This window comes from Neovison vison, chromosome 13 (assembly GCF_020171115.1).
Source record: "Neovison vison isolate M4711 chromosome 13, ASM_NN_V1, whole genome shotgun sequence".
Lineage (NCBI taxonomy): Eukaryota > Metazoa > Chordata > Mammalia > Carnivora > Mustelidae > Neogale > Neogale vison.
In genome coordinates, this window is record NC_058103.1 from 61,126,234 (window position 1) to 61,152,027 (window position 25,794).

Sequence of the window (25,794 nt, forward strand, 5' to 3'; positions counted from 1 at the left end):
TTAGTTTCACAGTGGTTTTCTTAACATAAAGTTCATTTTAAGTGTCTTTGCAAAGCATTTCACATTAAACTTAAGTTTCTAAGTGACTTCCTTAAAAGCTTTCTTGTCCAGATATTTTCCACCCTCGTGTCTTTATATGCTTGGCATGTGTGTTGTTTGATTAGGATACAAAATGGGAGACTGGCTTGTTTAATCTGTTTTTGAGTCCTCTGCTGTAGAAAGAAAATGTCCTTCATAAGATGTTGAAGCCTTCACTGCACACACAAAATTTGGGGCAAGTCCAGGTCCAGGAGCCCGAGCAGCCCACCACCAAACAGAGACAAAGACGCGGCCAGAAAGTCACCTTTGCAAAAAGAAAGAAAAAAATAGATAGGGGTGGGAGGGAGGGGGAATATCCCATGGAATGAAAACACAAATGCACCATCCAGAGTCCATATTTACAAACTAATAGAAAATATAAACATTATTGTATTTGGAACCAAGTCAAAACACCAGGAGCAGCTAAATTCAGATATTGCTTGTGTTACAATTATATTTTCCAACAAAATAGGTCATCTCTTAAGAATAAACAAAGCATCACTCAAGTCAATTATTGATTAGTTTCCTAATGATGAATTAAGGCTTATTTGGTCACCTTATTTGATTAGAGGGTGTAGCATAACTTCTTTTCTCTATGTATTTTCCTTTATTGATTTTGCAAAATCTCAACAATTGCACGTTTCAAAAGTTCAGGTTGATTTAGAATAAATATACACATGTGGTTTTACCAAAGACTAGTTTTAAAAGTTCCTTAAGCCCTTTGAGGGGTGCAGGTTTCTTTGCTACGTTAAAACAGTGTGTGGGCAACACAAATGTCTCATTCAATCCTTAAGATTGCTTTTGTTTTCAAATCCTAAAGTCATGTCAGGCTTTCTGTAAGAGAGAAGTTATGGCAAGAAATATTTAAGTGTCATCAGCACAATGGGTTTGAGTCCGTAAGCCAGCTTTGGGGGGCGGAGGGCAGGAGGGCTGGGATCTGAGACCAGGGAAGAGGGGGAGGGTAGGCTGAGGGAGACGGGGTGAAGCTGCGGTGCGGACAGAATTTCCCATCAGAGTGCAGAAGCCGTGACAGAGTGACTACCTTCTCTGGCTGCCTGCATTCCCTTGAACGCCAGCGATGCGGGAATGTCACAGTTGTGGGGGGACAGTGGGGTGCCGCTGGCATGTTGCCACCCGTGTCCAGCCACATAACCGGAAGGAGCGGCGCTGTAGGTCATGTAAGGCGACACCTGGGCCGGGGTAGGGTAAGGAGCCATGCTGGATGCCGACACAAAACTGCTGACAGCTGGTAGACCATTTGGTGCCTGAGAGTAGGAAAAGAGAAGAGGGGAAGGTAATCACATTGTAGCAGCTGACATGGCACCGGTTTTCAGAAAGTGGCAGAATGTAAGTTTGGAGTAGCAGTAGCAATTTTCTGACTACTGTCTGATTTTTTTTTTTTTTTAAAAGATTCGATCTCTATAGTCTACATGCAGTATGTTTGAGCAGCAAGACATAATGCCCAAAGACATTATTCCTTCCACAGAGGTTTTTGAGGAGGCTACAACCCGAAAATTCACAATATTTGCTTTGCTATTTGGAATTATAGGGAGGAAATATAGGGGGAGGAAAGAATGAATGGTGATTAAATACTCTCAGAAGCTGTTCAGCTATCCGAAATGCCTTTGTCAACCTTCCCTTGTACTTTGGTTTTGTTTGGCTCTTTTGTTGAAGCATTTGTGAAGGGCCCGGTTGGTGTAGCTTTCATTTCCAGTAAAGAAGGCCACAGAGTGTAGGCTGTCACTTTAGAAACTCAAAATGAGCACGACCTTTGTTAAATAAAACATGGGCCGTATTTTAAAATGTCATGTTGAAAATGCCTGTTGGACAAAGGACATGCAAAATCAGGCAGTTGTAAGAGTTCTTAAATGAAAATCGGAGGTATTTTTTTTCCCAGAGCTGTTTTATCAAAAAGGAAACAGTCTATTGGAATATAAAAGAATTGCATATGTGTGATTTAAAACTGGAAAATTGGTTTGCAAAGTTTTGGGGTCCTGTGATAGGAATTTTTAAAAGCCACATGGACAAATCTCTTGAAATGAATTTAAATGTAAAATCTGAGTTTGCAAACAAAATGCAGCAGCCCTGGCAAGCGATTTTGCCTAGAAACCAGTGCTCTCCTGGCATCCAATAAATTGTTGGTATTGTTACTATTAACAACAACAAAACCACCCTGATTTATAATCCTGATTCTGGCATGAACACTTGGCATCCTCCTTCAAGTAACTTATTTTTTTCCCCTCAATTTCTACATTATTTAGAAATAAGGAGTAAATCTGTTCCCTGGTAGTGATGTGAATGCATTAACACATCAACATATCTCCTAGTGAGAGTGTAGTGTAAATACTAGAATTACTAGCAGTAAAACTGATTCAATCCTTAGAGGTAAGAAAAGCAGACATATGTTAATTAGATGCTTTTTCCAATTTAATTGCAACATAGAAATTATTTTCCAATTTAATTCATTTGGTTATTATTTTCACTTCCACATCTATGAGAATGCGATGATGGGCTCTCAAAAAGGATTTTGTCGATTTAGAGTAATACACGGAGTAGAATAAACACGGGTATGACTTAACACTGCTCATGGATTTCTGACTAAAGAAGAATTCAAATAGAGGGGTTATCCTCGTGTACTTGGTCTGTAAGAACACATACTTCCTGTTCTGGTTGTCAAAGTGCCTATTCTTTGAAAAATGAGGAAGGGAAAAGGACACTAAGGCTTTTTGAATATGTCCTATGTTCCAGGCATGAAGAAATATCCAGCATATTTTATGGAATAATGAAGATTGGTAAATTGTAGCTCATTATAAACTACTGGGTTTATAATAATAATATGTAATGATTACAACACAATGTTCAATCAAAATTAAAATGTATTTCAAGGGTCCCATGAGATGGTCCTCTGCTTTTTTTTTTAACAAAGAAATCACTGCACATCACTTTAAAATAGAAATGAAATCTTAACCTCTTTTTATACACAAGAATGTAGATCAAGGAATTTAGCCATTTACCCCAGGCCAATTGCCAAGTCAATGGTCATGTCTTAAAAGAAGTTATTACCACTGTCTGACATGGGAACTTCTGTGACAAATCTTTTCTTGCTTTTTCCAGGACAATTAATAGACAGACACAATTTAAGACCAAACTAGGGCATCTTTTGAAAAAAGATGTAAAAGATTATTTCTCCTTCTAGAACCCTATTCTCATTGTTAGATCCTCATTCTGTTTCTTAACTTCTAAAAAAAAAAAAAAAAAACCTTTCCCCCCTTTCTGAGGATGGCTCATCAGAGAATGGCTCAAAGAGGACACACTCTAAGGCTCTCCGAAAGTGAGTAAGATAGCTCTAAAATTGTGGAAGAAATCTAGCATTGCTAGATTAATCTAGAGATTATATAATCTAGAGATTATAGCTCCAATCATGTTTGTGGACGATTTTCCCAATAGTCCATAAGAAATGCATTTCAAAAGGAATCATTCCAGTCCACTTCTAGAAATGTATTTGCATCTGTATTGGCCTCTTCCATTCTAGATTAATTAATATCTTATACTGTTGACACCAGTGTCACCAAGAATCATAAAATAAGAATGTTATGGTTAAAATTATTTTTAAAATAGTGAAAATCCTTGCCCAACCCTTTATAAGGATAGAAAGTTAAACTATTTGACAGTATACATGACAGAAATAATGCTCTAGTGAGCCAAAAAATGTGTTGATGAATTCTAATTTTCATGACAGCTAAGTGTTTCCTTACTCATTCTTTATCCTTTGAATTTTTTTTCTATCATGCACAATTACAGTTTCCTCTGAAACACCTGCTTCATCATCTTCCCCCTCCTCCCCTTACACCCTTGCCCTTGGAACCCTGATCAATAGAACCACCTATTCCTTAATGGGAATAGCCTTTTCTTTGGGGCTGTCCACCTGTTATGTTGCACTGTCTATAATCCCCTTACATGGACCCACTTCTTTTTTCCCTGAAACATCTCCCCTGAGAAATTGGGCCTGATTGGACTCTCATCTTACATAATGCTCCTGGGATTCACTGCAAGGAAGAACACTGGATATAGGCCTGTTTTACCATCAGGTGCCTTACTTATTCTGTGACCACATTGTTTGTCGAGCATAAAATAAATACTATTAATTTTTTCCATATTTGTCCAATTGCTCATACTTAAGGCACCAAATTTGCTTTTATGTTGGTATTACTATTAGTATTAAACATTTCAAAATTCTCCAAAATCCACAACATATTTAGGGTCATTTTAGTGATGCAGTGCCCTCTGTATTGCAGAAATTGAGTAAGAAGGGAAGCACAAAGAGGTTCGATCCCATCTTGTTAGGAAAGGCAAGAGGAGGCAAAAGTGTTTGCTTAAAAGAAAAAAAAGAAAACCACAGAAATCTCTGAACAGCATAAAAATAACTCTCAGCTTTCCCTCAGGTTAAATCATGACCCAGATTTGGGGTTAAAAAGTTTTGTCTTAATTTTCCTTTTTACTTTTAAAGGTCAGATTTAGCAATTTAGAAAAAAGCAGCATAAGAAAGATGAGATGACAAACATGCTTTAAAATGTACCTGCCACCTTCACTATTCATTCATTCAGTAACTCAATAAACCTATTGATTTTCTCACTATTAATTTTGAAACATGACATCAGTAAAAGATATAAATCTCTACTGGATAAAATAATTGTTATTTATGAAGCAATCACTGAATAAGTAAAATTTTCCACCACAAAGGAAAACAACTACAGGTAGCATTGATGTTTGTTTATTCTTTCCAGTATAAGAGTACATGACTTAAACTTCCCAAATCTGTTTAATGTTTTCAGTGAAGGGCATGTAATTAATCTGAAAAGCTAGTTAGGCTGAGTAGAGACTACCAAATGTACACCATAAATATAATGGGAGCAAACATGCCAAATTACTCTATTTAATTGGATTGTAAATATGATTTATAAATCAACTAACATATGGAATCCCCAGAGAAGAGTAAACAAATTTTCCAAATGAAACCCCAGCAATGGGCACGTAATGGAAATCTCGTTTTTGAAAATGACTTTACCTACAGATTTCATAAATAAGACCTCAGTCCATCAACCCCTTTTTTTATGTGGATCTGCCATAAAAGCCATGAGAATCCTCTCCTCCAGGGAACTGTACAAGGATCCTCCCTGAAGCAAACTCTCTTCTACCTAATTTTGAGAATAAAATATACCAAACTGCATGCCCTAAAAAAAAGTAAGTTTCTTGCTTTGTTGAATGTTTTGAGAAGAAGACAGATTTTTATCTCACTGGCATTAAAGGAAATAGTCTAAGAAAAAAAAAAATACAATGTCCAGTTAAGGTTTGAATGAAAGCATGAGTTTTCATTTTACTTGTTCTAAAATGTCAGTTTTTAAAAATATGTTTTTAAATTCGTATGTTGAGAAGCTATATTGGGAGAGAGCTGGACTACAAACAGTTTGAGGACAGGGGCTTGCCTTAATCACTTCAGTATCCTCAGAAAACAGGACACATCATAGGTGTTTCATAATCATGTGCATACCTAAGTTAGTGCAGCCTTTTGAAAGCAGAAGATGCGATAGTCTTGCTTTAAAAACAAAACAAAACAACAACAGCAGGAAAACTAGGCACTCTTGATCACAGAACTGGCGGTACACTTTAAGTAAGCAACATGAATAAAGCTGTTGAAAAAAGTAAATAAAAGTTCTAACGTAGCCATTCACTATTTGATTTATGCTTGTTCCATCTACACAAACACACACACACGGAAAATGGAAATGCATTAATATCCAAACACTTTTGACCACAAAAAAAATTAAATTAAATTAAATTAAAATAAAAAACAAAACAAAACTAGTATGACAACTGTCTGGCAATTACAAGTTATAGACCAGTAGTCTTCACATTCAGGGAATTGTCTACTCAACATTTTCTCTCTTGAAGAAAATGCAGATAATAGTGTCAGGTCCTGTACCCACAATCTTTCATCCACTCATCAGTTCTACCTGGTCCTCCCCTTATGATAAAATGGGTTTACTTTGGCTTTATAGGAAAGTAGATTTAGCCACAAATAGAGATGTGCTTCACCTAGAATTTAGCCTCCATATCATTAGCAAAAAAAAGTTTCAGATCTGAGAATAAACAAGATTTTCTCTTTCGGGTATAATCTTTTTTGACTGTTGCTCTACCCACCTTTCTTAATTCACTATGCAATGGTCTAGTAAAACAAGTCCGATAAAGTGAAATGATGGTTGTAAATATGGTTTCAGCATTCATTGAAAAAGATCTTAATTATGCTGAGTTATCACACTGCAGATCTAAAAGTCTTTAGGTAATGCAAAGCCGCTATTTAAATTTTTTTCCTAAATTTTATGTTTCCAAAATATGAAAATTAAGGTAGTCTTGAAAAAATTTCAAATTACTTTTTTTTGTATTTTATCTGATACATTTTACTACTACATAATCATTAATCTTGTTTTAAGGCACTAATAGTTAAAAGCAACCTAGGTCAAGGAATGTTTTTCATAATAGATAACATCATGAATTTCAAAGTCTCTCTATTGGTATTTGCCTATAGTTGGATTCTCTACAAACTTATAAATTATTTAAGACAAATTTAACTTTATTTCATAAGATGAAAAATCCAGTGCAACTTCATTTATATTTTCATGAATACATTATGTCTGCAAGGACAACCAGTGTTTAAAACAATGCACTGGAAAATTATATTCACGATTCTGAAATACTATATTTCAAATACAATATACAAATGAATGATCTATTAGAATTTCAGATTAATTTCCCTCCAAAGCCAATGATTTTCACAACTCATTTAACTTTTAAAACTCTAAACTTTTTAAGTTCATGTTTGTATAGACTATTCCCCATCTCTGACATCTCAATTTGTTGCTAATGTTATATTAAACTTGCTGAGTTAACATACACTACCCAAAATTAGACATACTCAAAGTTGTTAACCTAACATTCAGATTACTTCAGAGTACCAGATATGCAATATATTTTTTATGAGAAAGTATGCCCAATTGTAGAAAATGTTTCAAGAACTATACAACTATTTATAAACTCTAGGAGCACCTGGGTGGCTCAGTGGGTTAAGCCTCTGCCTTCTGCTCAGGTCATGATCTCAGGGTCCTGGGATGGAGTCCTCCATCAGGCTCTCTGCTTCACAGGGAGCCTGCTTCCTCCTCTCTCTCTGCCTGCCTCTCTGCCTACTTGTGATCTCTGTCTGTCAAATAAATAAAAACTTTGAAAAAAAATTATAAACTCTTTAAGTAAAATGAAGTGTTGTTTCACTAAGTGCCATGTAAAAGGGCAGATATATTCAAACTCCCCCCACCCTTTTCTTTGCCATACAATTGCATTCAGTAGAGATTTTATGTTTTCAACAGAAGAGAACCAGCATTAGGAACCAGAGAACATGGTTGCCATTCAGAATTAGAGGAGACTAAGGATTTTCTAGCCCAATATTAAATGCAGGTGAAAAAAGCCAAAACAAATAAATATTCTTCCTCTTCTATCTTCAAGGATAGATAATAAGGACTTCTGAATGGTAATAAAAAATAGTATCTTCAATATAATATCAATAAGATAAATTTGAATATTCTATAGTAGTATTTTAGAAAACAAAAGGTAGGTGTGTATATAGCAGAAATGTGCATAAGCTTCTAATTACTAGCGATCAGGCATCTCTTCTTTTTTTTTTTTTTCAGTTTAAACTGAAAATAGAAACTCTAGTTTACAGTAATCACTAGTACCTACAATCAGTTGTCAATTCAGTTCCTTTAGTAATCTTACAGGTGTCTTCGGGAAAAGATTATGCTCTAATTCCTATGATCCTGAATTCTCAATTTCCTCCTCTATATACTAAAATGAAACTGGGGTCATATAATATTGCTCTATTTAATAAAAATTATAAGTGCCCTGAAATTATATTTAATGCTCGATTTAATAAAAATTATAAGTGTCCTGAATTATGTGCATAATTTGAGAATTTTTTGTCAAAACCTTTCAAAATTTTTTGATAATAAAAATAGAGCAGAAATGTTACTTAAGTTTATGTTTTTGTTGTAAAAGTGTACTTACGCTGATAACATTTTGAAAAATAAAATTTAAAACTAAAGCTTCCATTTGAATATTGGTAAGAGAAATGCACACATATTTACATATATATATATATATATACACACACACACACACACACAAGACACCTTACTATTGCTTTTTTGTTTATGAGTACAGAATTTTACCCTCAAGAAAATCAATGCCTAAATTCCAAAACTGCTCACAAAATGACACAGCCTAAATTTCTGTGCCTACTTAGCACACCCTCATCATTAAGCACTGTATTGATAATTATAACAGAGTAACCACTGATTACTCTGTGCCTAGAAACTTTTCAACTTTTGAAATTTTACATCATCTGAATTATATTACTACATGGCAATGCAGAAGATTAACATACTGCTATTAAGAATTTTCCAAATTCGAGGCACCTGGGTGGCTCAGTCAGTCTGCCTTCAGCTCAGGTCATGGTCTCAGGGTCCTGGGATTGAGTCCCCAGGCAGGCTCCCTGCTTAGCAGGGAGTCTGCTTCTAGCTCTGCCCCTCCCTCTGCTAGTACAGTCTCTCCTTTTCACTCTCAAACAAATAAATAAAGTCTTTAATTAAAAAAAAAAAAGTTTCCAAATTTAAGATATAAATATCTTTTTCTTCTGAAAAAAAAATTAACTTGTCCTCTTATGTATTTAGAACAATACTTATTTGGCCACAAGTCTTTCATTTACTTGCTTTTATAAATCTCATAATTTAGTGATATAATATTCAGTGTTCAAATGTAATCAATTTTAATATTCACAATATACAGAGAAGATTATTTGAATCACTGCTCTATTTTTATTTTAAATTGGGCAGTGTTGTTTTGATATGTGTGTATAAATTAACCATTTCTAAATGAGTATGAACATTAGATCTATAATTCAAGGGAGAAAAAAATGAAATAACCAAAGATTTTTGAATTATGACACTGCTTTATATAAGCTGGGTTTATCAACTATTTGTGAGAATTAAAAACTATTTTTCAACTCTTTACTTCCTGATGTTATTATAACAAATGATGACCCAATAAAAACTACTGAGCTCCTATTAAATGCTTGCTACTACGCTAGATGCTTTAAAAACACTCCTTCTAATGTTTGGAACAAAATGCCTTGACACTTTTTTACTATGATATCTTTGAACAAAGTATATTTGCACCAAAAGAAAAAAAAATTGCTTGCTTTTAAGAGTCAGTCTCTAACTGCCACTTATAACCACCACTTAAAACCACAGGTCCTATTAAAGGGATGCTTACTGCGCGCCATATGGCTGCATTATCTCACTGAATCTTCACAACATCTCCTGAGGTTGGGGCTATTATTTTTACAGATGAAGAAATACAGGTGTTAAAAGGTGAAATAACTTGCTTTAGTGACAACTGATGCCAGAAGCTCGGAGTTCCCGACCATCGTATGTTCTGCCTCTTCTTTATGAATGAGGGACTTTTTATAAAAGAAAATGGCAAGCTTTCATATCATTTCTCCTTGGCATTCTTTACCGGTAGAAACAGACTCAGGAAAGGGACTCTCATTCTTCGCTGCTATTTTCTGGGAAGTTTGTCATGGGACAGCTACTAAATGTATCTGACACTGTTTTAGCAAAATAAGGGAGAGAAAAGGAAGTGGAGATGGGTTTTGGGTTTTTTTATGTTTTGTTTTGTTTTGTTTTGTTTTTTTTGAGAAAACAAGGATTAGGATTTTTTCCCAAGTGAATAAAAGTAACAAGTAAAACGCTGATTTTTGACAGATAAGAAAACCCTAAGAGTTTTAGGACTTCAAAATAATAAAACGAAAACTGGGTATTTTGAGGCTTTGGCATTAGAATTTGGTATTAAGAAATTTGCAGATCTACCCAAATCTGCTCTAAGAAACCTTAGGCTGCCTTAAGGTCCGCGTTTGTTTGTTTGTTTTTCAGAGCTTTGCGCCTCGGACTCCATCCTGGTGATGAATTTAGACTCAAAACTCTAGGGTTTTTGTGGTGGTGGTTTCTAAGTTTTTCTCGGGGGAAGAAAAAAAAAAAAACACGAGTGTTTTAATTTTTCTTTTGCAGAGTCGGGGGAGGGACAGAGGGAAAGAAAAATTAAACGGTCCACAGCCAGTCCGTATAATTTGAGGTTTTCTCACAAACCTCCCCTGGGAGATTACACCGTGACCTTTAATCGGGAAATGGTAACTTTATTACGTTTATCTGGTTGCCCTCTCCTCACTCTCGCAGGTTGAGCCACGTTTGTTTTCTGGGAGCCACGGCCGGAGAACGGTCCGAGCGTGAGGACCCCGCAGCCCGCAGCTCCGTAGGCCGCGACTTCGGGCGTGCGCTGGGCGGGCGCCGCCCCGACAACCCCGCCGCGTCGCAGGGGTCCCCAGCCCCTGTGCCAGCAGCGCCGGGGGCTCCGGGCGTGCCCCCACCCCCCCACGCCTGCAGAGGCACACGGGCCTGGAACCGCTTCCACCGCCCCAGGCCCCCAGGGCTCCTGGCGGGGACTCGAGGCCTCCACTCCGCCCTGGACCGTCCGCGGCCCCGGGCTAGGACCCCCGGCAGGGACGGACGGTCGGCCTGGGCTTCCCCTCGGTCGAGGCTCCCGACCTCGACCTGGGGGTCCCCCGTCGCGCAAACGCCCGCCGCCTCGCGGCCCACCCGGCGGGGCCCTCGCCTCCTCACCTGACCGTACTTGGCTTCCTGCTCCAGGGCTCCCTTCTCCAGCCCGTTCACCGCGTGCGGGGCGGCGGCGGGGAAGTTGTTCCGGCCCAGGCTGCTCCACTCCTCCACCTTGGGGCTGTGGTAGGGGGAGCTGTCGCTCACGCCTGGGGAGGAGGAGAAGGCGTCAAGCTGGAGCGCCAACCCGCGCGCCCCTTCCTGAGACGCGGCCTGAAGCCGCGACCGCCGAGCGCGGGGCCTCCGACCCCTGCCCTCGACCTACCCGGGGGCGCTGGGCCCAGGCGCGGCCTCGCCGGCTTCCAGCCCGGGGCCCCGCGGAGCTCACGCTCCTCAGAGTAGGCCTCTCCCAGCTCTTAAACCCACGCCTGCGGGAAGATTTTTTTTCCCCCCTTTTTCAACTGCCTTCGATTTCCTCCTCCCCTCCTCATTCCCCCGGGGAATCAAATGGAAAGAACCTGAACGTTTTCCTAAATCGAGGAATGAGAGACGTGAAGCTGGATGCGCTCGCTGATCATCCCAGGCCTAACCCAGGGTCGACTCGGGATTGACGAAAACGGGGACTGGTGCGGACTGAAAAGGGAGAGAGGAGTGTCCTTGGCCTAACCGTCCTCGGCCTGTGCCGGTGCTCAGAGACAACCAGAAAAGTGCTCACCGTGCTGTGGGGATCTAGTACTTATGTCAATAGATGAGACAAAAGATCTGCAAAGTCCTTTGCAAACAAATAACTGCAAGTTGCCCACAATACACATGCAAAACATACATGCATAGTTTGCCATGTGTGTGCATAATTCGTGATTATCCTTGATGTTCTATGTCTACACATTAAATATGTGAGGTTATGTGCATATAACTTAAAAAATAAATAATACAATTACCACTGTAAACGGTACCAGCATCAGTAGTAAGGTCACAGAGAGAGGGTTTTGTGGGGGGTTTTTTTGTTTGTTTGTTTTGGGGTTTTTTTTTTTTTTTAATGAAATAAAAAGTTAAGGAAATGAAGGTAGAATTTTTTTTTTAAGAGTAAAGCTGTCAGTTATCCTTTATGTTCTTAATACAGATACAAAGAAAATTATATGCTGTAAACTGATTACCACAATACCTACAAGTGTGCCTACTGAATCACTGCCATCTTTAAATGACCTCAGTGGGTTAAACCGCTGCCTTCGGCTCAGGTCATGATCTCAGGGTCCTGGGATCGAGTCCCGCATCATGGGGCCCTCTGCTCAGCAGGGAGCCCGCTTCCCTCTCTCTCTCTCTGCCTGCCTCTCCATCTACTTGTGATTTCTCTCTGTCAAATAAATAAATAAAATCTTTAATTTAAAAAAAAATAAAATAAATGAAGTTTTAAAAGAAAAGTATGAGCGATGTGTTTTTGTCTTTGGAACCTATAGGTGGAGGACTGAAATTTTGACAAAGCCACTACAACTTGATTTTAAATACTTCCATCTGGCACAGTGCTTTGAAGGGGCAATTGTTTTGTAGAAATGATCACTTACAGAAATAATCATTTTATAGTCACAGATTTGTCAGAAAACAGGTTGTTTAAAGCTGGCATCCAGAATCAACAACATCTAGAATGAAAAGTTGCTCCTCTCCATATAATCCATTACTTTTCCAACTGATACTTGGTCTGATTGTAGGATCCCCAGGGAAGAGCAACTCTGTCAGTCTTTTTTCACTGTTCCTCCCCCTCTCCAAAGAATTAGATTGTATTCCAGTTTGCACCAGGAAACCGTGTTTTGGCAAAGAACTGCCAGTCTCTCTTTGCCTTCCCAGACAAAAGGGCACAAGACTGAAGTTATCTTAAGAAATTGAGATCCCCCTGTGAGCCCCCATTTCTGCTGATCTCACACTTTCCCATGAACAGGGGCTTCCTTTAAATGTCAGTGAGGTCAGTTTATCCTATAAATCAAGGGCAAACTCTCTCCAACTAAAGCTCCAACCAGCTCCAAATAAGATAAAACTGAGCTCCTAGAAAAATCTTGTAAATTCACAGTCAACAAACAAGAAGACAAGAAATCAGGGCTCTGCTTTAATTACTTAAAAAGATAATTGTGCCAATGTGGTGGCAACAGAGAAAGGCAGGAAATAATTAAAGGAGCTATTCCCCGCCTTTCCTACTTAATTTTTCCCCTGCACTTTTAAAACTTTCGGCCAAGAAATTAAAACGGTAGGCTCTTATCTCTGCATTATTTAAATTCTGTGCCTAGGACATGTTGACTTTTTCCTCCTACCCAGAAAGAATTCAATGCCAGTTTCCTTGCTGTTGTTGTTTTGTCCCATTATGAAGTAAAGGAAAACAAAGTCTGGTCTGTGGAAGCCCAACCGTGCAGTAAGGCTGGAGAATCCTTCTTGCCAAGCAGAAAAGACAATCGCTAGACGGCAAGGTCAAGGGTGAGAAAGGAAAGGAGCAGTAGGGTGGCACCACTGAAAATGTGCAGGTACTAGGTGTCCACTGGCATTCCTAGGGAGGGGGGGGTGGGGCGGGTGGGGGGAGACCATAAAGGGAAGTCACAGGCTTGGGTAAACTGGGAAAGAAGAAAGGACATGATGAAATCACCCCACATTTTGTTCCCATCATAGCGGTGGTTGGTGCCAGTTCTTAAGACACATATAGTGAACTCTACTAAGGTAAAGGCTGGAGGTGGGGGCAGTAGGAAAAGAGAGAGGGAGAGAGAGAGAAATAAAGCAGAAAATTAGTCCCAGAATGAGCAATGCAGTAACATGCAAGTTACTAGTAGTAACTTCGGGACCTCCGTTTCCGAGGAAAATGAAGTGAAGCATAAGAATGAAACCAATTAGGTGACATTTGAACTTCCTGCCTGAGCAAATTTGGCCTGATTGCCAGAATCCAAGAATACTGCAATTTCCACAGGGTGCCCGACTCCTCGAGGCCGCATCCGATCCCCAAACAAGCTGCCCGCAGCGGTGTCTGCAGCCAGCAGCCCCACGCCCGCTCAGGCCTCCCGGGCTGCGCCCCAAGTCCGACCTGGGCCGCGCTCTCCGAGTGAGCGAGCGGGTTTGAGGCTGCAGCGGCGCGAGAGGCGGGGGAGGGTGGAAAATGCGAACCATGTGTTGGGGATGGGGGGATGTTATGGGTCTGGTAGTTTGAGATGAGGCAGGAGACTGTGTGTGGCAAGGAAGCAGAGGGCATGAATTTCAAGTTAATGAGATCAGGACACCCCCTGGGAGGACTCCTTAGATTCGAAAGGAAAAAGCCTCAGGTGGTGGGACAGACGCGGGCCCGGAGGCCGCAGATACAGAGACACCCGAGAGGGTGCAGAGGGAGGGTCTGCACACCCACACCACCCGGCCCCTGACCTTACCTTGGTCGGTGATAGAGCGAATGCCCAGGATGTCGGTGACGGAATGGGAGGAGGGCCAGGTACGGGGCATCGCCACCGAGCCGGGGATGGCAGGCACCCCGGGCGGCGTGGGCACCTTAGCTGCGGCCGCCGTGATGGGGCTGGGGTACGAGTAGATGTGGTTATAGGGCAGCGCCGGCTGTGGCGCGGGCTGGTGCTGCTTGTATGAGTCGTAATGGCCCTGTTGAGCCAAGTTGCCGATCTTGTTGCGCAGGATGCGGCTGATGGAGCTCACCGAGGGCACGTTGTACTTGTCACACACGCCGTCCGCCAGCAGGCGGTCCCGGATTTCCCAGGCAAAGATGCCAGGGTCCCTTTGCTTGTAGGTCCGGATGTGCTTCACCACGGTAGGGGTGGTAACGCGGGGCTTGCTGCCCCCAATGGCTCCTGGCAAGATCGAGCCAGTCTCGTTGTAGCGCGCCAGAATCTTGCTGACGCAGCCGTGCGAGACCCGTAGCTGGCGGCTGATGTCACACGGTCTGATGCCCAGTTGGGCCAGTTCCACGATACGAAGCCGGATGGCGTTGGGCAGCGGCCTCCCGTTCACGAATACTCCTCCCAGCTGGTTCACCTCCCCAAAGGCTGGCTCTGCAAAACGAACACACGGCGCGCGGGGACGCGCACCGGCAGTTTGGGACAGCCGTTTTCCACTCGGCCTCCGCCCACATCAGAAGGCCGGGCAAATGCACCCACCCGGGACTGGGGACCTGGGCTTTCCCCAAACCCTACTGTCCCCGAGCCTTGCCCAATGGCCGCAAACCACTAAGGTCTAATCGCACCCCCCACCCCATTCGCAGTGGTGCCTGCGGCCACTACAAGCAAATAAAGTGGTGAGACGCAGGGCCGCTCCAAGTGTTCAAAAACACTCCGAAGCAGGCGGGGAAATCGGTCTTGACTCCTGCAACCAGCTCCTTCTCATCTGCTCCGCTCTAAAGTCTCTGGGCTGCTACCCCTGGAGCCCCAGCGTCCCGCCTGGGGACCGGCGCAATTAGTCTAGGAGAAACTATAGTTCGTTTGGATTTCCCCCCCTGTTCTCAGTGTGTGAGTTTGTGTGAAACAAAACTTGGTCCGCACTGAGGCTACGGAGCTTGCCGATGCCACCGCTCCCTTCTTTTAATATCAGAAAATGACATCAACAGCAACCCAGTAGCCAGCGTTCATACTGAACTGCTGAGTGCCCTGACCCTTAGCGTGTTTCTAACAACTTGTAGGAACAGGAGCAAAGTCAATAAGAAGAGAGTGAGCGCTCAGTGGTGCGCGTCCTCGCGCTCCCTCCCTCCCTCCCTCGCCCTCTCGTTCCCTCCCTCCCTTCCCGGCTCTGACAGCGTCCCCCGCCGCCACTCACCCATTGCTCCGAGCAGTACACCAACCGGGCCCCAGTTCCGAACTCCCAAAAAGAAACTTTTCGCACAGCCTCAGTGGCCCGGCTTGTCGCTGCCCCAGGCAGCCGGTGCCTCCGCTTCTTCCCGGGAGGAGGCGGCGAGAGCGCAGAAGGAAGGAGTAAAAGGAAGTCTGTGCCCCGATGAAAGAGGCTAGAGTTCTGCATTTCAATCTAAGCAGCAACGTGGGCTGGCCTGAGCCGGGCCGGGCGGCTCCGTCTATCACTCACTGGGGCCACGCCCTCGAAGAGGAGGGCCCGAAGTCAATCTGCGTGGTGATTGGTGCGAGCCGCTGAGCGACAGCGCAGTCCGGGAAAGTTCTTCCGCTGTCTCTTGCAAGCTTGCAGTGCACCTGGGTGACTAAATACAATGAAAATGGGTGTTTGACACCTTCCTAGGGTCAACTCAAACAGACAACAAAATCAAGCTGATAAATTTGCTGAATAAGCAAATGAAAGCATTTGGTCGGAATATGAGAAACTCTAAGGGGGAAGAAGTTGAGACGGGGGGGAGGGAGAAACAGACCCCTCAGAATTTAAATTAAAACTCTAGGTGGGAGGTGGGGGCCACCGTCGGGTGGGTGGCGGGGGTGTTTCTTAGAATAGCCGGTCTTGCAGGTCTCCAGGGGCTGTCTGGAGAAGGACATTTTAACCCGATGATACCTTTTCAACTCCAGCCTATGCCAGGTGGCGAGAGCGCTGGTGTGAGACGATAGGCCGATCGGAGAGACCAGGAGGTTGAGGGGAGACCAAGCCAGAGGTGGAGGCCACTGTGACCCAGGTGGAGACCCCTCTCCTGCCTCCAGAACTAGCTCTCCAATGCAGTTTCTGGTGGTTTCATCCAGGAGCGCGGGGCCAAACCTTAGCTACGCAGGCTCCAGGCTGCGGCCGCGCGCGCGGTATGCGGAGGACTTAAGCACACGCGGCTAAAGCTAGCTCACAGCCAACGTAGACGATTGCCTGTGCGTGAGGCACTTTCCTTGGAGGCCCGCGCACCACTGCGCTCAGCCTGGTTGCTGGTCTGCGGGTACTCGAAGCCAAGGTTTGCCCACCCACCGCCCCCGCAAGAGTTTTGTTTAATCGAAGAGACTTGGCCCCAAGAAAGTTGAACACCGAGCCTGCACATATATGTAATTCTCCCCTCTGTTTAGCTACTAGGGGCCTTGAGAGTTAGCCTACTTCTGAATTTTCACTTTCGATCACTCTAAGTCTAATCTAAAGTGTATAGTACTCTTTTGGGCGGCCAAAGTTAATTACATTTTGAGTATGGGTTATGGGGAATGCTAATCAAAATTAAAAACAAGATGGGGAGCATCTTTAATGAACTTGGGTGTTTGGACTTCTTCAGGTCGAGGATGTTGATATTGCTACTTGACCGTCATAACACTACTACTTGTGCACACAGGATTCCTGTTGATCTTCCCACAATCCTGAGGGGTGTGTGTAGCTCCAATCTACTACATACAGGAAAGCTGACCAGGCCGGGATTCCGGGCCACTAAGTTACAAGAAGCCAGAAAAACGAATGATCATCTGTGTTTTTTGAAACGAAGAGCCACCCCCAGATCCTCATGCTCCTGTGGTTGGGGCAGCAGTCTGATTTCAAATTTATAGGTAAGAAGAATGAAAAGATACGGATGCGTTCAAAGACCCTTAATTTTTTATTATCGGGTTCTTTTTTTTTTAAGATTTTATTTATGTATTTGACAGAGATCATAAGTAGGCAGAGAGGCAGACAGAGAGGGAGAGGGGAAACAGGCTCCCTGCTGAGCAGAGAGCCCGATGCAGCGCTGGATCCTAGGAGCCTAAAATCATGACCCCAGCCAAAGTCAGAGGCTTAGCCCACTGAGTCACCCAGGCGCCCCTATCTCACAACTAGAAATACTTGAACTTGTCTCTTTATTTGTTTGTTTCGATTGTTTAAAATCTCCAGTTTGACTAGATAGCCATTTTATCCTTGTCTGACCCCAAATACTTATTGTTTGGCATCGCCTGGTATTTTACCATGCGGAGGTCTTTGAAGAATCCAAGATTTTTAATGCAGCAATTCCTTCCCGGGGATTGGGTGCAAGTTATTTGAGAGACTGAGATATCAGAGAAGAGCCTACGACGGAGATTTGTGTGAAAGATGGAACATGCCGGACTTCTAGATCAAGAAGCTAGCTCCCTGACCCCTCCCCCCACAGACACGGACTCAACTCTGCTCCAGCGCCCTGTGAGCGCCTTGCGGACTTTGCTGAGCGGCAGTGTCGGTAAAGGGCTGTTCCACCTTCTGGCTGACAAGACCCGATGCCCGGATGTGGATCTGTGCGCTCTATGAGGGTTTTAGTGGTTCTACAGCACCAACCCGGAGTGATCCTAAGATTTCATTGTTTAGAGCTTCGGCTAGGTGGACCTAAACACAAATCCCTCCCGTTTGCCCCTAAACTCCTTCAGCTGCCTGGCATGTCCCGTGCTCTAGAACAGGTCTGCTACTATCTCTTCATTTCCACCTGTTGGACTTGGCCGCGGCCGCGCGTTATCTTTGTGGCGTACCCTTTCTCCCCGCTCCTTGGAGCGGGGCAGGAGGTCACCACACCAGCGGGTGGCGGGTGTTCGGTGCTCTTAGCTCGGCGCATTCCCAACACCCCGCGAAGAATCGTCGGTGTTTGGGGACGCTAAGTACCCGTAGCAAAGTGAGGCCCGAGGTTGGGCGGCAAAAGGAGTGGAAACTTCAGGGGACAGATCGAGGCGAGGGATCCTAGAGGAAGATGCTGATGCTGAATGCTGAACCCTCCCGGGGCCCCCCCTGAGTGCTATGGTCAGGTAACAGGCAAATGAAAGAGCCTGAGCGAGAGATAAGTGACTTGAAAAAGGGAAAGAGGACTCGAGGGCTAGAGGCGGGCAGGCGAGAGGGAGAGAGAAACCTAAAGGGCCGGCAAGCCTCGACAGTGGGAGTAGGAAGGCAGGACTTCGAGAAAGAGCCAAGGGGCAGCTGGGGTCAGCGCTGCCCGCTGTGGACCTGGGAGATTACAGGGGGGAGGGGGTCTACCAAAAGAATTTCTTCTAAAAGTCTAAAACCAAAACACAACCAGTAAGGCCTGCAGCTGAAACAGGCCAGGAAGAAGCTAAAAGCCCTTCCCAGGGTGCTGTCGAGGCCTCCTCCAAGGGGCTACCCGTTCTCTGGGTAAATATTTACTCAGTGGGAGACTGGAAGCTAGCGGGGGAGGGTGGGAAGGAGAGGGCTACGCGGGGTGGAGAGAATCCCTACGCTTGACACCGGCGGGGACAGATGTGTCCACCGGCCAGAGGGAAGCCAGGGCCCGGGACTGCAGGGGCGGCTCGGCTCGGGCACGCCGCCGGGGGAACTTCAGCCCACAGCGCACCTCTTGGGCTGGACTCCTGCCCTGCCGCTGCGGGCCCAGGCCAGATGCTGTAAAGTCTTCATAAATCTGTCAGCGGTCGCAGTGCCGCGGACGGTAATCTGTGGCGCCCCCCTCTCGGCATTAGTGGGATCTGAGGAGAGACGACCAGAAGGAAGAGGAATCTAGCGAGGCCGTCCTCGCGCAGCCTGGCAGACGGCGCCTGCCCGGAGATCGCGGGGGACAGCCGAGGTGGGACCCCGGCGCTACAGGCTGTTGAGGGAGAACTCTTCCCTATAGCTCTGCAACCCTGACCGACGCCTTGGGCTGCTACCCGGGGTCTGCAGGTCAGCTTCGCCTGAGGCTGGGGGATAGAATGAGAGACGCTATGCGTGCGCGCGTGAGCGGGGTCCTGCTGTTCTTGGTGGCATTTATGAAGAGCAGAGCTGGCAGAGAAGAACATTAAGGGGCAGGTTCTAACAACTTGCCCTCCTGCTGGGGACAGGGTCCCGGGCAGGCGCAGGCGACGGTGCCCGCTTCTCGCCCTGCCCAGGGAGTTCCAGGGAAGGAGAGGAGGCAAGGGTCTGAGCTCCGCGACGGGTTTTCGGAGCACAGTGACTTCTTGCAGCCTTGTGAGGAGGGAATGAGATAGAAACAAGATATCGAATCCGGTTCTCCCAAGGGAGCGCCTCTTTCAGGGTAAGTGGAAGATTGAGCGCGGCGTAGAGAAAAAGAGGCCAGACTTCAGTCCTCGCCAGACTGCGCGGCTAACGCCGGGGCCACGGGTTCCAACCCCGATCTGGCCACGGCTCTGTCCCGGCCGCTCGGGGTCAGTTGCGGCTCCTCCGCCTACTCGACCTCCCAGCGCCTGCTGCGGCACGTGGCAGCCGGAAGCGCACCCTGTGCCCCAGGCGAGGGAGGGCCACCTGAGTGCGGGCCAGGCGGGAACCGCGCCGAGCCGCGGGCTGAGTGGGGGGCGGAGGGGGGGGGTGCGAGAGAGAAAAGCTTTGGGGTGAGGGAGAGACAAACCACCAGAGCCCTTAGCCCCAGCCAGGCCCCCGGGGTTGGGGTGTGGGGGTGCTCACACACTGACCTGCAGGCCGGGACTTAGCCGGGCTGCGGACGCCGCCGGACGTACCAGCCCCAGTGGAGATTGGGGGATGGGGGAGGCGGCCCCCAGAAAAAGCCCAGAAGATTCTCCGAGAATCGCCAAAGCCTCCCTGCCGCCTCTCCGCCTTCCTGGCGACGATGCTTAGGATTCAAGACGCTTTCCCCCAGAGGACCGCAGCATGCAGGGTCCCGCGGAGCGCGGAAACCCCGCTGCGGGCCGTGGGATGGGCCCCCGGGGCTGAGAGCGCTCCTCACCCGCTTACTCCTTCCAAGGGCAGGGGAGGGGCCTGTTGTCGCCTGAAACCCGCTTTTAATTCCCCGCCTGCCTGTTTCCGTTCACCCGGGGTTGGTTTTTCTGTTTGTTCACTCCTTCTGTTACAATAAAAACAATCGACATTTCTTTTCAGTTTCCCCATATTAGCGTCACTCAGTAATTGTTCTGCACCCCTCCCCCCGCGCTGAAGGCGAACTGGATTGCTGGTACCCTCGCATTGGAAGGTTTTCGAGTATATAAGCAAATCTTCCCTAAAGACTTTAAAGTAAAAATAAATAACGGCCCGGGAAATTGCCATGACCTTAACATCACTTTCTGAACGCAAATTACACCCATTTTTCAGTTTTCAACAGCAGAATTGCTTTCAGAAGGACGACGCGGGGCCCCACGTTATAACCATGCTATATGGTTACATTTGTTTTTTAAATCCGCAAATGAAAGAGAACACATTTTTTGTGCAAGGGGCAAAACTTGTGGCTGCGGTCCCGCAAGTGCGATCAAGGATGGGTCCCGGTTGGGGGCAGGGGCAGGAATGATTCCTTCGGGGAAGCCAGGCTGAACCCTTAGGGAGGAGGCACTTCGCCCTGCCTGGGTCTAAGAATCTGTAGAAGACACACCACCGCTCGGTGAGGAGAGGACACCGCCCGCGGTCGCTCTACAGCCTTGAGCTGAAGCAGCTCAAGAAAGTTGCAGCTGCGTGTGAGGCCAGCAGGTTTTCGCGGCTCTTAAAGACCCTGCCCTCAGAGTCCCTGTGAGGGCAGTGGGGCAGTCTCCTTCCGAAGACCCGATTGGCCCAAAGGCTGTCTGGAAAAGATAAATGCGAACCAGGCCGCACCTCTAAGCCTTGGTTTCGGCTCTGAAGCACACCCTTCAGGGTCCCCATCTCGGGCAGGTTACGTTGAATGCAGCTTTCTTGGGCGGCTGGGGTTTGTCTGCAGGCTTCAAGGAGCCGGAATCAACCTGTGGGCCAGTCTCGGAGCTGAGCAAAAGCTTTCCTCCCATTTTCAGTGATGCAGAGAACAGGCTGGCGCACTTCGCGGTTGCGTCCCGGGAGACCTCGCACCTGGGCAATGGACAGGGAGTGGTGGAGCTGCCCAGCTGCGGGCGGTCGAGGCGCGGGATTTCCAGGCTGTCTTTCTCTGGACGAATTTCTCAAGCACCACCAACTAGCCCTGCGCTGACCGTGAAAGCAGATAATCTTGCTGCACTGTCCTCACCATCCCTCCGAAGAAAACAGGATCGGGGGTGGTGGTGGGGGAGTGTTGGAAGCAGAGTCAGGGTCGGAGTCACGGAAAATTTGCTGCGGTCTGGTGAGTCCCGGGCTACCTCTCTCCCGGCCGAGTCACCTCGTCATAGCGACACCTATAGGTGTCAGATTTGATCGCGCTCCCACAGTAATGTTTGCAAAGGTTCGGAAAGGCCTTTGAAAATCCGCAGAACTTTTGATAGGCCAAAATTTTTAGTTTCCTTTTCCAATTTCACCTCCACTCTCCACTGGGCTCCAAATCCCCATACCGTTCTCTACCACTCTCCAAGGCAAAGTCGACCATCTGTCTTTCCATGGTGGACCCAAAGCTCCTATTCTAAGCACTGCAGGGCTGGATACTCTTGGAATCCTTAGGGGCTCCCTAGGGCCAGGTTCTGTGACGGGTCCCTGCTTTGGGGAGGGAAAACCCGAAAGGCAAAGATGATCCCTGAAGGTAAAGGGAATGATGAGACCACGGTTCGGTTTTTTGTTTTGTTTTGTTTTTGGACACACAGAGAGAGATCACAAGTAGGCAGAGCAGCAGGCAGGGTTGGGTGGGGGAAGCAGGCTTCCTGCTGAGCAGAGAGCCCAACCCATGTCTCGATCCCAGGATCCTGAGATCATGACCTGAGCCTAAGGCAGAGGCTTAACCCACTGAGTCCCCCAGGTGCCCAGAGACCACGCTTCTCCAGCTTATCCTACCATATGCTGAGGGCTCACAACTTCCAAACACCACAATAACTATACAAAGGTTAACTTCCTAGTGCTACAAGAGATAAAACGGAGGCTTACATTAAATAAGAGCCCACAAAACAGATTAAATGAGATGACATGGTTAATTAAGTAGATGGGAATGTGAACCCCACCATGCACCCAGTGTCGTTGTTCTCCCCATGTCCCTATTCTGCAGGAAGAGCTCTTGCTGAAACATCAAGAGAAGCCCCCTTACCGCACGTGTCAGTCCGGAAATTGGGTGCTCCCTTTTACCCCCTCCATCACAGGGTGAGTGTGGGGTGGGGGGAGACAGTGACAGCCTGCGGGAAGGAGGGCCTGCACTCTGAGCTTCCTCACTAAAGACATAGACTCCAAGGGGCGCCTGGGTGGCTCAGTAGGTTAAAACCTCTGCCTTTGGCTCAGGCCATGATGCCAGGGTCCTGCTCAGCAGGGAGCCTGCTTCCTCCTCTCTCTCCGCCTGCTTCTCTGCCTACTTGTGATCTTTGTCTGTCAAATAAATAAATAAAATCTTTAAAAAAAAAAAAAAAAGACATAGACTCTAAGAAAATCCAAGCTACCGCCGAGGATGTCTGACTGACCAGGTGAGGACAGGAAATTGAGACCAGGCTCTGGCTTCAAGCACTGTCTTCTGACCCAGGCTACTCCATGGCATCCAGGTGCGAACCACCGCTACTGTGAGTATCCGAAGTGTCCCTCGAGAGCGCTGCCGCCAAACTGCAGGTAGAGGGGCAGTGTGAGGACCAAAAAGAATCCGGAATGAGCTGCTCTTCACTGTGATCACCAGCCCCCAGCAGAGAAATCTACCTTTGTTGTTCCTGGGAATTCACTGTGGCTTGTGCCTGTGGGTCTTTCTTTTTAAGACCATTATAGTGGGGACAAACCAGGAGGAGCTGAGCTGCAATAAAATTAGAACCCATAATTAACACCGCGGCTGGGCCCAGGTGGCTCTGAAGTGTGCGTGGTAGCTAGCCATGCTCTCTCCCTGGAGTCCGGACTACAGAGTCAACGTTTTTCTTGCTCCTTGTGTGCATCTTGTCGTCTAGCTCAACTCTTTTCGTTATCCTAGATCTAGAGGAGAAATAAATGATCTCACTTTAAAAACTATAAAGTTAAAGGGATTTCAGTGCACTCTGCGAGCAGTAGTAGCCAGGGTAAGAGAAAAATCACGAAGTTATTAGGAGCAGGGCTCACTTTTACTGTCTTCAAAAAAATGTTCTCTACCTGTGGTCCTCGAGGAATTCACTCGGTCGTTTTGAGTAGGGAGGGATTGGGTGGGGGACTCCTCCCAGTAGGGACTGAGAATCGGGTCTGTGAAATTCCAAGCCGGTGTTTTCAGATTTCGGAGAGAAAATGTGGTCCACACCAGAATCTGGCCACTCCCAGCTTGGCTGGGGTCACCAGTTCTCTGCAGACCAAGAGGAGTCTGACTGTATTCTTGCAGCAAGGATCGGTGTCCTAGCAATCTACAGCACTGGGCAGCGGGTTACACACCACGATTCTTCTTCCTGCTGGGCCCAGCCCTCCCTCCGACTGGATAGTCTCTGGTAAGCACCTCTGCAGAAGGCCCACTTGCTGCGTCTAGGCGCCCACCCTCTCCTCCTCCTGCCAGTGCAGTATCCTGTCAAGTCTAAAAACTCTACCCCCACCATGACCAGCGAAAGAGCCGGCAACCCCTCTCCTCCTCTATCAGCCACATTCGAGTCAAGCTGTGTGTCACAGCCAGTGGGACAGACTGTAACCACTTCTCCACAGACATGACTGGAGGGTAGTTCTAGAAAAATTGCCAAGATTCAACAGTGTGGTTTTCAGTGGGAGCATAGACTCTAAGGAAGAGAAATGTGAAAAAGAAATGTAACCTCTCAAAAGAGTCATTTTTCTAAGCCTAGAGAGATAAAACAGGTCCATCTTTGCAGAATAAGCAAATCACACACACACACACACACACAATCTGAAGAGAGAAAGAGGGAAAAAAAATGATGGCCTCTTTACGAATTCCCCTTATTTTCCCCCAAATGAATAGTTTCAAAATTGACATGAATGATTCCAAATTCTTTTTCAGGAAAACCCAAGTAACTGCTACTGGTTTTGTTCAGTACATGTATTTCCTTTGTGCAAATGTGAAAAAAAAATAATTTTAAAAGGTTTGTTTATGCTATAAAAGAATTTGCACATCCAAAAGCTCTTGACATTTTAAAATATCTACAAAGATGTTTAAGTACATATCTTAATAATATATATATCTTTAGGTAGTGCATTTAATTAAAAAAATTGGGGGGAGAGCATTTAACAAAAACCATTATAATTAGTAAGGATGGATAGTGGAAAAAAAGAAAAAGGAAATTTCCTGAGGGGAAAACAAAAAAAAGGGGGGTTTTAGACAATACCAATGCTTTGTATTTTACCCCAATTTCTACGATTCTGTTCTATCACAGTCCTTACATATTAAGGTACTGTTGTCTTGCTATATCATATCCAGCCTGTAGGTTTAATGGCTGCAGGGGGCAGAGAGAGGGTTGGCAACAAGAGATTAGCACCAGAAATGCTGGGCCAGGGTTTTATGTATGATGTGGAGGCTACAACCACCGTGTGGCTGCCATTCTTGAAAGGCTCCCAGGGTAGATAGAGGATTGAGAGAACAAGGCTGGTTCTGTTTCCTGCAGGATCAAAAGGCTAGCCCATGACAGTGGCTGACCGGTGAGCCATTTCTTACAAGGATGGAAAGCCAAGGTCAGGGCCACAGGGGACCTTTTAAAAGTCCCCTAGCACCTTCCTGCAGAATCAGAGGTGTGAATCTGATGTTCTGGCAAGCTGACAATACAAATTCCCTAAGTAGTTTTTATTGCCTGGGCGATTTCTATGCAATTCCCTTTGGGATTGAATTCTGCTCAGCCACATGGTTCTGTTCTTGGAAGAACCCCTTTCAGTGGGGAGAGAAATAATGATCCCATTACTCAATGTAAAAAACCTTCAATAATGCCAGTTTAGGGCTAAAATTTTAGACCCCTGAAAGCCAGGAAATAGAAAAGTTAAAATTCTTTTAGTTGGGTTAAATCACCCTCTCTACCTAGGCTGTATAACACATGGAACATTTACAAGCCTCCCCAGCATGGTCATTCCAGCAGCCGGGCGCTGCCGCTGCTGTGTTTTGAGGGAGAGCACTGCAGTTCCACTTGACTGGGTAGATTTTCCTTTTGCGTTTGTACGTCTCACACCAGTAGATTTCAGTGGTTACTTGCTAGGTGAAAGTTATTGCACTGCTTGTATGGGTAAATGGGTTTAAATATTAAAGAAAGCAAATTTACTTGTAGGTAACAAAAAGCCAATTCAAAATAAGATAGAAATGTGCTGTGGGTAATTACATATGTCCCAGATCTTCCAGATACTAAATCCAGATACCAACCCTTTATCATTCAAAGCCAGCTTCTATAGTTCCTCAACTAGGACAAAAAATGAAATCCCCAAATGGTAATTGATGTGAGTGAGTGCCTGTATT

General features: G+C 45.7%; 1 protein-coding gene across 1 annotated transcript; it reads right to left on the reverse strand.

Annotated features, from left to right (window-relative positions):
* Positions 1-514: 514 nt before the first annotated feature.
* On the reverse strand, positions 515-15,770 carry PAX9 (paired box 9). The gene is made up of 4 exons (XM_044231632.1): positions 15,564-15,770; positions 14,180-14,806; positions 10,857-10,999; positions 515-1,343 (listed from the first exon to the last, which is right to left on the reverse strand). Exons 1-4 carry the CDS (start codon positions 15,565-15,567, stop codon positions 1,089-1,091), a joined length of 1,029 nt encoding a protein of 342 aa, XP_044087567.1. The 5' UTR covers positions 15,568-15,770; the 3' UTR covers positions 515-1,088.
* Between the last annotated feature and the right edge of the window lie 10,024 nt (positions 15,771-25,794).

Coding starts and splice junctions, on each gene's coding strand:
- PAX9 (XM_044231632.1), bottom strand. Junction 11,000..14,179: donor TCGCTCTATCACCGACCAAG/GTAAGGTCAGGG, acceptor CCTCCTCCCCAG/GCGTGAGCGACAGCTCCCCC. Junction 1,344..10,856: donor AGGAAGCCAAGTACGGTCAG/GTGAGGAGGCGA, acceptor TCCTACTCTCAG/GCACCAAATGGTCTACCAGC.